General features: G+C 44.5%; 1 protein-coding gene across 1 annotated transcript in view; it reads left to right on the top strand.

Moving 5' to 3' along the window:
• Positions 1-9,796, top strand: part of SLC25A13 (solute carrier family 25 member 13) — a 216,775-nt gene extending 206,979 nt beyond the window's left edge. The window contains exon 18 of the mRNA XM_040352298.1: positions 8,603-9,796. Coding sequence (XP_040208232.1) covers positions 8,603-8,783 — 181 coding nt within the window. The 3' untranslated portion in view covers positions 8,784-9,796. The remainder of the gene's footprint in view (positions 1-8,602) is intronic.
• Positions 9,797-11,391: the final 1,595 nt, after the last annotated feature.

Genomic DNA, 11,391 nt, shown 5'->3' on the forward strand with positions numbered 1-11,391 from the left:
CCGGAATAACTGAAGTTTCCGGATTCGTGGGCAAATCCCAGAGTAAGGAGAGGCCAAAAAACACTCTGATGTAATCATTAAAGTTAAACTGACTACTCTATCTTCAACTCTATATGAAGATGTACCTGAAAGGAGGAAAAAGGAAAGAAAGAAGATAAAGGGTCAAAGAGACCTAGAAAGGAAAGGAAAGAGAGAGTATAGGTTGATGTTGCCAGCTACGGACTATGCTGATCGGGCCACAGACCCTGGAAATAATAAGGTAGGAAGACCAAGGATAAGATGGAGGAACTCCACCCTCTCTTATCCTTATATCATAGGTAAACCTATATATCTAGCCCAGGGTTCCCATACCGCCTCAAAGGTTTTGGAAGAATTGAGTATTGAACTGACCATCTTCTCCTGGTGCATGATCCAAGAGATTTTCCTCTTGGCCAACAGGACAGAGACAGAAGGTTGTTTCCAAGCACCCGCCAACGTAATTTTGGCACCTGTGAGCATGAAGGCTACTAATCTTTGAGTATATTTAGATGTTTGGGGCACGCCGACCCCTAGTAATGCTATTAGGGGAGATTTTTCAACCGGTTACCTTCCTGATGAGATAAAACATTTTGTTCCAGAATCCCCTAATTTTAGGGCATTCCCACCAGATGTGCAACATGGAACCCTGGGCTTGACAACCTCGGAAACACAATGAAGATGTGGTTGGAAACATAGCTGCTAGTCTGGAAGGGACCAAGTACCACCTCATTAATACTTTAAGGTTAGCTTCAATCAAAGAGATATTAATAAGACCTTTAGAAGATCTCGATCCTACCTCATGCCACTTCTCCAGAGTCCAGGATATCCGTAGATCTTTCTCCCACGCCTCCATGTAAGAAAATTTGGAAGTAGGTTCCGAAAGTGAGTTATATACAATAGAAATGCCACCTCTCTGTTCATTAGTGCTAATGCACCATCTTTCGTAAAGGGTGAACTCAGGGGGATTTGGTTTATTTTTCCAAATTGATGTAAGAAAATGGGATATCCTGGAATATCTATCATTTTCAGAGTCGGGCATACCCAAGGATCCCACACAGTGTGCCAATGAGATCAGGCCCACTGGGGAAAGAAAGTGTCCAATCCTATAAAGTCCCTTATCCATCCACCATCGAAAAATCGTAGAGTCTCTATTCGGATTAAAGTGAGAAATCTGGAACAGATTAGCTAAAGGTCGCATATCGGAGATTAGCGCAGGAGATTTCCTTAAGTCATCCCAAAGCTTAAATGCCTGAGAGAGAGTTGGGGCCATTAAGGCCGGTCTTAGTTTTTGGGAGCACCAGAGCAGGTCGTCCAGAGGATCATTAGGAACTGCCTGACCCTCCATCTCAATCCAATCTGGTTTCTCTCGGCTGGAGTAGATGGAAGACAGTTGGGACAATCTAGCTGCCTGATAGTAACGATAAAGGAGTGGTAAACCCAAACCTCCTTTAGTCATGGGACCATATAAGACATTTTGGGGCAGCCTATATCCTCTACCATTCCAAATAAACTTCAACACTTTGCCCTGGAATTTTTTAAGTTGATCTTTCCTAATTGCGATTGGGAGAGACCTGAATAAATATAGCAGTCTAGGTAGGAGAGTCATTTTGACCGAATTGATCCTTCCTAGCCAGGATATTTTGTGAGTGGCCCATGTTTGTAGATCAGTTTCGAGTTTACGGAACATAGGCGGGAAGTTAGCCTGATAAAGGTTTTCAAACTTATTAGTCAGATTTATCCCCAGGTAACGAATAGAGGAGTCAGCCCACTGGAATCTAAACAAAGTCTTCAGTCGCTCTACTAGAGCAGGTTGAATATTAATGTTCAATGCCATTGATTTTTTCATGTTGACCCTTAATCCCGAGACATGTCCAAAAGAATCAAGCACTTCACAGATAGCAGCCAATGAGGTTCCCGGGGAGGTAACAAATAGGAGGCAGTCGTCCGCAAACAAAGCGCATTTGTGAGTTTGCTGACCACAGGAAACTCCAGTAATATCTTGATTGGACCTGATGACAATAGCTAAGGTTTCTATTGCCACAGCAAAAATGATAGGGGACAAGGGACATCCCTGTCTGGTCCCTCTTTTGATCAATATAGGATCTGAGAAATATCCCTGCAATTTGACCCTTGCCTGCGGTCCTGAGTACAAGGAGCGCAACGTTCCCAGGAAATTCTTCCCAAACCCCCACCGTTTCAGAACCTCAAATAGGTAAGGCCATGATATGGAATCGAAGGCCTTCTGAAGGTCCAAAGATAGAAGCAATCCTTCCTGGGGAGGACCTCCATCCCACCCCGACTGTAGTAACGAAACAACATCTATCGCCCGCCTGATCTGGTCCGGACCCTGTCTCCCTGGTATGAAACCTACTTGATCTTTATGTATGTAATGGGTAATAAATGAGTTTATTCTGTTAGCTAAAATTTTCGTGAGAATTTTCATGTCGTTATTGATCAACGAGATGGGCCTATAATTTTCTACCTGTTCCGGATCCTTATCAGGTTTGGGGATAACAGATATGAATGCCTCGTTCAGCTGGGGATGTAGGTCCTCCCCCGTTCTTTTAGAGTTGAAAAATTTTGTAAGGTGAGGGGCAAGAATATCCGCAAAGTTTTTATAATAAGGGGTCGAAAAGCCATCTGGCCCTGGAGCTGAACCGCCCTTCAAATTTTTAATCACATCCAAGGTTTCCGTCACAGATATAGGGGCCTCCATAAGCTCCACATGATTAGTGTGAAGGTTAGGGATAGGCAATTTGTCCAAGTAGGATTGAATCTCAGGAATCTCAGCTGAGTCGCCGGCTTGGTAAAGTTCAGAATAAAATCCTTGGAAAGTTTTGAGAATGATTTCGGGGTTAAGGGTAGCAGTCCCCTCGCGAGTTTTGATTTTTGGGAGAGAGAATGTGCGGTAAGTCGGTGAAAGTTTGGTGGCAAGCATAGTACTCATTCGATCCTTATGTTGGTAAAATTTCGCTCCGCTCCATCCCAGAGACCTCTCAGCCCTTACAGTAAGTGCTAAGTTAAGAGCTAGTCTAGCAGCGTCCAGCTGAGAGATCTGGATCCTAGCTTGATCTTTCTTGTGCTGTTTGCACAAATCTGTAAATTCCCTATCTAATTTTTCAATTTCCAAAGCTTTGTCCTTTTTTATTTTAGCAGCAATTTGTATGAGCTTACCACGGATCGTAGCCTTATGCGCAGCCCACAAAGTTTCAGCCGAGATCCCTTCCACATCGTTTAGGCTAAAATATTCCTGCAGTGCTTTCTCAATTTCCAAGACAACCATAGGGTCTTTAAGGAGGGTCTCGTTAAGCTTCCAGTGAAACTGACGGAAGACACCTGTCCTTCCTTGAAGGGAACAGATCACCATTGAATGATCAGAAAGAGCTGTCTCTTTTATGCGTGCTTTAGTGATCAGAGGGACATGTCTCGAGGAGACAAGGATGTGGTCTATTCTCGAGTAAGAGCGGTGAGGGTTGGAAAAATGGGTATAATCCCTTTTGGAGGGGTTAAATTCCCTCCAAACATCCACTAAATTTCGCTGAAAAATCAGTTTAGCTATTTGTGAACTAGTCCTAGTAGGACGGGTCAATTGTGAAGACAGAGGTCTGGATTTGTCAAGACTCTGGTCGAACGCCACATTGGAATCCCCCCCAATATGACAATCCCTTCCAAGAGTGTTTCTAAGGCATTGAACATTGATTGAAAAAATTTAAGTTGCCCTCTATTAGGAGCGTAATAAGACACAAAAGAAAAAAGTTGCTCATCTATCCACCCCTTCACTAGAATAAATCTCCCTTCAGGGTCCCTGTGCACTAATAAAGATTTAAATTTGCAAGATCTGGCGAAGAGCACTGCAACCCCTCTAGTCTTGTCCTCTGCATTTGCCAGGAAGAATTGAGGATAGTGAGTATGGATGAATGAAGGGGAATAACTTGTAGGAAAGTGGGTTTCTTGAAGGAGAAGTACTTCTAGTTTTTGGGAGCGATAGGATTGGAACACTTTCTTCCTCTTGACAGGGGAATTTAGACCTTGGACATTGTGGGATACCATTCGAAGAAGTGGAGATGGAGTGGAGTTACGTGACATGACCAATAAATAGTAGGAGCATATGGTAGCTATGTGTACTTACCCCAGAGGATAGGAGGCGTGGGATCCGAGAGAAGACGGCTGATATGGAGCCTGGATCCGGAGAAGGGCTAATGAGGAACTCTGTCCGTAGCTTGGCAACCTTAGAGAAAAGACTAGAAAAGCAGGAGAAAAGAAGAAAGGAGCATAAAATTAAGCAAAATAAATGAAACCGGCAAGAGTGGGGGGGAAGAAGTCCCACCCCCCTCCCGCCAAACAAAACATATACGTAACCCAAATCAAGGGTTACCAGTCCAGCTCCCGACAGCGGATAATCTACAGTCGAGGGTTAGACGGGGGCACAAGGCATCTGCCCCGGTCATAGCCATCCCTGAGAGGCATAAGGCACATAAAATTATTAGTAATATATAATACCAAAAACTGTAGCATTTTAGAACATGTAGAACAAGTAGAACAAGGGCAGCTGAAGCCCATAGATCAAAGAAGAAGGGATCTGATTAATACCTATCAGAATGCATTGTAACCGAACAAAAATACTACTAAGGTTAAGACTAGGTCGAGTGACCGTGAGTCATTGGCTATATGTATGGAAACCTGAGTGGTTCAAAAATAAATTTGGGTATCAGTAGCAAAACACCAAAGAAGCTTTGATCCCGGTCCCTCCCGCCGAACTGAGAAGGGTCCCGGATCAAAACCGGTGGCACCAGTAGCATATAAAATATAATGTAAGTCTCGCAAAAGTCAATCCTGTGAAGGAGAAAAAGACAACTCAAGGTGGTTGAAAAAATAGGGAACCAAATGGACCAGGGATCTCCCAAAGTTGTTGGAAAACCCCGGGTAAAAAATGCCCCGTCACGGACATTCCAGGAACCCTAAAAAGAAAGCATATCTAATGACACTAAAAAAAAAAAAAAAATCAGGTTGTGACTGAGTCCTTAAGACGTCTGCTCTTATTGGATTTCCATGGCGGTGAGATAGGGCTGGTAGGAGTAGGTCGTTTGGATGATCCTGCCTGTGGGGTGGAGGTGTCCATTGCTGGATCCAGCGTAATAAGCTTCAGGGAAAGTAGAATTTTTTCCCCCTCATGAAGAGATGTGAAGGAATAAGTTTTTCCCTTAAGTGAAAACTTCAGGGCAAATGGGAAGGCCCACCAGTATCGAATTTCTTTCTGCATCAGAATGGATAGCAAAGGTTTCAGGGCCCTGCGCCTTTGGATGGTTAGAGGTGAAATGTCCGCAAATATTTGTACATTGACTCCTTGGAACAGGATGGAGGGATGTTGACGAGAGGCTTTCATTACTTCCTCTTTAACTGTGTAGTAATGTGGCTTTACCACAATGTCTCTAGGTGAACCGTCCTTTCTGAGAGGGCCAAGAGACCTGTGTGCCCTGTCCAATTCTAATTTATGAGCGTTTAATGACGGTAGCAGGTGCTTTATAAGGTCCTGCACTGCTGTAGAAACGTCCAGAATGGATTCTGGGATCCCCCTGACCCTAAAATTCTCTCTCCTTGAACGATTTTCAAGGTCGTCAATTCTGTTCAAAGCAGTGTCAAGTTGTTCTTGCAAAGCATGTATATGGTCAGTGTTCTGATTAGCCCTAGAGACAGTGATATCCAATTTCTGTTCTATCACCTCCATTCTGGAGCCAAGGTTTTGGAAATCATTTCTAATGTCATTAGTTATTTTGTTGGCAGTGTTGGCTAGGCCTTTCTCCAGTAATTCAGAGAGTTTTAGAAAAAGTTCCCCTGCATTTTGAGGCATAATGGGTTCAGGGATGCCTGAGGAGAAAATGGCGCCTGAGGGGGATAGTGCAGCTCCCATGGGAGAGACAGGAGAGGCTGAGTGCTGCTGTGAGGAATTCTCCATATTAGGAGTTATGGCTGTAGGTGAGATAGACAGGAGAGCGGGAGCGCCATGAGCAGTCATGTCTGCGTAGGAGATGGGTTTTTGTGACATACTTTGTCTGTCCTCCTGCTTTCCCCCAGCGCTGGCGTCTATTACCTGAGGCGCGGTCGCCATCTTGGAATCGCTCGGTATCTCCACCGGCGAATAACGGGTCCTCGGGTCCCGCCGGACCGCACTGCTGTACATAGACAAGCAGTACTAAGGTTCCCCCAGGTGTGTGGCCAAAATTCGGGCCGTCGGCTGCCACTCGTTCCGGGCTAGGGCGGCTAGATGACCGGGTCAGTGCGGAGCTCCCGGCTTAAGCAGCCATCACGGGTGCCTCCGCGCATGCGCCCCCCAAGTTGCATCTTTTAAACAGTGCAACATCAAAATCCAAGTGCAAGGCTAGCAGTCCGCTAAATTCAGGGTCTTTAACTCACAATCCACTAACCATTCAGTGTGTAATTTAGTATCTCCTCCTTAGGGGTCTGACACTGCCAGCCTGGATCACTGTGCCCTGCTTGAGTCATTACACTTCTCAGTCTTGTTTAGTTCTTTCAGTTGTTGCCCCCCTCCTCTGCCTCAAGTAGAAAGCAGTTGCAGCGACTCTTGATTTTATGGGCCAATTTGCAGCTATGTTTGCAGACTTGGAATTCAGAGGCCATAATCGTACTTCTGTGCCTTCTCCCCCACCCAGAATCTGTTAGACATGTCTGAATCTGTGGCAGTCTCCAATGTTGCTGGGGTTTTCTAAAGAAGGATCTCACAAATCATTAATGAATAAATGTGTTCTGGGGGGCTGCAGACAGTTCCCATAACTCCCAGGGTTAGTGATTCTAAGCCACCTGAAGTGACTGGCCCAAGGGCGGGAGCCCTTCCAGGATTGCCTTGTATCAGGGAAAACTGTCAGAAGTTTATGCAAATGGCAGAGGAAGGGGAGAACATCCAAGAACCACGCTTAAAGCGGGGGTTCACCCTAAAACTACTTTCTAGTATTACAATGTCCCGACACATTACTATACAATTATGCCTATTTTTATTTTTTTTATGATGTACATACCTCGGTACAGCTAGTTCACCCGCGGCTTCCGGGTTGCGAATCCCGCGGGAGTGGGCGTTCCTAACTTGCTGGTGATTGACGTGATGACCAAAAACGAGCTCCCCCCGTCGCGTAAACTGCATCACGATTGCCAAAAGGAGCCGAACGGCGGTGCGCAGGCGCAGTATAGCGCCGACTCGCCGTTCGGCTTCTTTCGGCAATCGTGTCGCAGCTTATGCGACGGGCAGAGCTAGTTTTTGAAAGTCGGGGACACAAGAGGGTGGACCTTCAGGCTCTGCAACAAACTGGATATATTTGTCTCCAGATTTACAGAATGCCCCCAGTTCGTTTCAGATGCAAGGTTTTTCAGGCAGCTCTTTGAGCTCCAGGTTGCCCCCCTGTCCTATTTGTTTTGTTATGTGAGCCTGATGGTGTTTTTTATTATTGTTGCCCACTCTTCAGTTCTTCAGTTCTTGATTACCAATCTTCTCTGAATAACAGATCCCTGTGACCCTTAAAGTTGTTGTAAACCCATACAGACCACTTTAACCTACAGATAAGCCTAGATTAAGGCTTACCTGTAGGTGCAACAATTATCTCTTAAACCTACACGGTTTAGGAGATATTGGCAGAAAAAACTGCACCGATGTCAGCGGCGCAGGTGCACTGAGCGTGCCGTTAGCGAGGGTAATTATGCCTTCACTAATGGCTCCTGTGCGCATGCGTGGGAGTGACGTCATCGCGGCTCAAGCCAATCACAGCACCGGAGCCGCAATACCCGGAAGCAACTCCGGTATCAATGGCGGAGGTGAGGAACGAGAGTCGCTTCGGGGGTTCGTTCTCAGTTAATTAATTCATAATGAACTCAATATGCCTTTCTCTTGCAGGGTTTTCTTTTTTTTTTTTAAAGAAATGCTTTAGAGGGTTTACTTCCTCTTTAACACGCGAGACAGTTCATTAGGGGACTTGGATTCCACCCCTTTTATGTTTGCAATATATACATGATGCCACATTTCTAAAAAGCTGATGCATGCCCTGAGTCTGAGGGGTTATACTTGGCTAGCCAATTACTTTTTTGTTTGCCAGTGTCAAACTCCTCCTGACAATGCCAATATAACCTGTTTACTTCTGAATAACTGATTCTTGTGTTCCTTGATGAACTTACGGTAAGTACAAAAATTCAGCTTTTGCTCTCTGTATCCCTGTGCTCCCTCAGATGCCAGTACTCCTTTCCTATATAAGATGTCTGGGCTCTTGGCATCCTCACAATGCAGGGCTGATAGTATGGTTTAGTTCTGCTTTAAGTACAATACCAATCAATTAAACTTTGTAAATACAGAATCTTCCCAGTAGGGAAACTGCCTCACTAGCCAGTAGGAATGGGAGGGCGTGGGTATAATTCAGCAATACCAGCTGGTGTCATATCTTTTACAAATCAGAACTGCCCAGCCGACGGGCACTGTAACCACACAAGGAAAGCTGCCAGTATAGAATAGAAAACTAAAAGTATAGGTTGACTTGCTGCTGTTCACATCTTGCAGTATAACTAATTTTCTTTTTTTTATGACTTGCAGGAAACCAGCTGGTTCAGAACCGGTCCCTAAATCCCGAATCACATTGCCAGCCCCAAATCCAGACCACGTCGGGGGATATAAACTTGCTGTAGCCACTTTTGCCGGAATCGAAAGCAAATTTGGACTGTACCTGCCACGATTCCAGGCCCCACCATCTACCTCTGCCGCTGCTAAAGCTTGAGGACTGCGGCAACTTGCGGAGACCACTCAATGCAGTTCTGTCATATTTTACAATTTGTTCCCCTCATGCAATAATTTCCACTGACTTCTTTTATTCCATAATCCGTTTCATGAAAGTTTTTAGAACAGTATCGTTTCTTTTTATGTGCGATCTTTTTTGTTTTTGGTCTACGTTTAAGAAAAAAAAGTATTCAGCATGGCTGTTCAGCTCTGGTGGAAAAACTATATTCACTAAGGAGTGTCTACTGAGATGAGGCTTGTGGTTCCACCAGGGCCTGACAGCCACAGGGCACCATTTATTCTTTGCTGGGTCTTGGCCTTTAAGAATGTATCTGAATTTTACTGACCAATACATCTACCTGAGTCCATCAGGCAGGTTAACTGCAACCAAAGATTGGGGGAAATAAATAGAACAATGCAATATCAGCACCACAGATCAATGTATGATGTATGTACTAGCAAAAGTCATTTATTTCAAATGTATATCTGGGCAAAAAAAAGAAGATTCAGTACATCTCTGAAATACAATGCACATTCCCCCATGTTTTAGGCCATAAAAGTACATGCTTTAAATTATCTAAAGAAACGTATCTAAATCAGATTACATAATAATATATAAACGCTGTATAATAATGATCTGCCAGAAATCCAATAAGCTCATAACTTCCGCTCCTAACTTCCTGTTAAGCTGACCACTCTACTGCACAGAAATCGCACCTAGGACTGTTGTCTGCCCTACCCAGTGCTACCCCTAGTCTGCTGGAGTACGGAAATCTTCTCATCTCCATAACAAGTGGTCTGTGTTTTGTAGTCCATCAGGGGAGAACAATGCTTGGAGTTTGTGTGCAGCAGAGGCAGCATTATCAGCTCACCACAGCAAGTTTCTTAACTTCTAGCTCACCGGATTTCAGCCAAACAGGTATTCTGTACTTTGCGTGAATTGCAAGAGGTACTGAATTTTTTTGTTTAGTTTTTTCCCACTAAACATATGTTAGCTACCCACTAAAAAAAAAAGAATAGTAATGGCATTCTTATGCTCATTGAAGCAGTTCATAGAATAATTATAATCTGCCCTGTAGCCAGTTAGATGTCCACTTAGGCCAGTGACGATATTATTTCTGGTTGATTACTATACTTTGCACCTCCTGTTCTTTACACTCGACACTTATTCATGCTATTGCAGCATATTACTGCAAATGTGTTAATGTACTTTGCGCATTCATTTGAATGGGCTTCCTAACACACTAGCAAGGATATATGTAAGATATTATCCACCACAATGCACAGTCATGCATTCATCTGCAATGCAACTCCTTTGGCAAGGTGCATTGGGATGTACCGCATTACACTAAGATGCGTTACTGCAGTAAGCTCTCTGGTGTTTTATTTTCGAGGTGGCCACAGATATGCGCTGTCCCTATCCAGTTGTATGCCGGAATCTGCAAAACCAGGTGCCACTTGATCACCTTTGTGGAAATAGCTTTATTTTTTTACAGCTTTATATTTATTTTTATTTACAGCTAAGTCGGTGGCATCACAGTGGCTGCATGAGCTGCCTGAGCACCATACACAGGGCTTACAACAGTTTGTAGCTTTTCTGCTTGAGTAAGAACCATAGAGGTTTCTGCAGAGAGCAGCTAGTGTACCCAAGATCATACAAACCCCCACTGCATGCTAAATAGTGAGAAAAGCCCAAAAAATCTTATATAGTGTGAAAGCTGCCATAATAACAACCCCCTCAACAGATGACATAAGGTTATCTCTTATTCTTATGGCGCTAAATCACATAAGGCTGGGTTTACACCTATGCAAATTGCATGCAGATTTTTCCCACATACAATTCGCATGACGGGAGATTGTGACCAGCTCTCTATTGAGCCGGTTCACATATGTCCATTGCGGCTCCGAAGCAGCTTGCACAGGAATGCTATGCATCTTTGGCTCCGTTTCAGGGCTGAATGCAGGCGAAAATTCGGCCCTGATTCGTCCCTGAAATGGAGAACAGGGACGCACCGGACCCCCTGCTGCAAGCCGCATCCATCGGAGGTGTGAACCCAGCCTTAAACAAAAGAAAAAGGGATTTAGTGCTGTAAGAATAAGGGATAGCATTATATATGTCCTCTAGTGCAGTGGTCATCAACCCTGTCCTCAGGGCCCACTAACAGGCCAGGTTTTCAAGATAACTGACATTCATCACAGGTGATATCATTTGCTGCTCAGTGATTGCAGTATTCTAGTCTGCATCTCCCAAGTAATACATAAAACTTGGCCTGTTAGTGGGCCCTGAGGACAGGGTTGATGACCCCTGCTCTAGTGTACCCAAGAGCAGCCATTAAACCCCCATACGGCCATTTCAATATTCTTTAATATTTTCACTGCAGGTGCAAATTTGGCTTGAAGAGCTAGTGCCCTGGGCTGGTGCTCGTCCCACGAGAACACTACATGAATGTGGTTTGTAGTTTTCCTATGCCGCATTGGTTTCCTTCTGCTCCAGTTTTCTTTCCAAAACAGGCTAGAGGTTTGATTAGCTTCTGCCCAGATTGGTCTTACTGTGAGTGTATGTCTGTGGACGTGATTCGATTATAATCTCCTCCTGGGGCAAAGACTGA

This window comes from Rana temporaria, chromosome 5 (genome assembly GCF_905171775.1).
Source record: "Rana temporaria chromosome 5, aRanTem1.1, whole genome shotgun sequence".
In the NCBI taxonomy this organism is placed as follows: domain Eukaryota; kingdom Metazoa; phylum Chordata; class Amphibia; order Anura; family Ranidae; genus Rana; species Rana temporaria.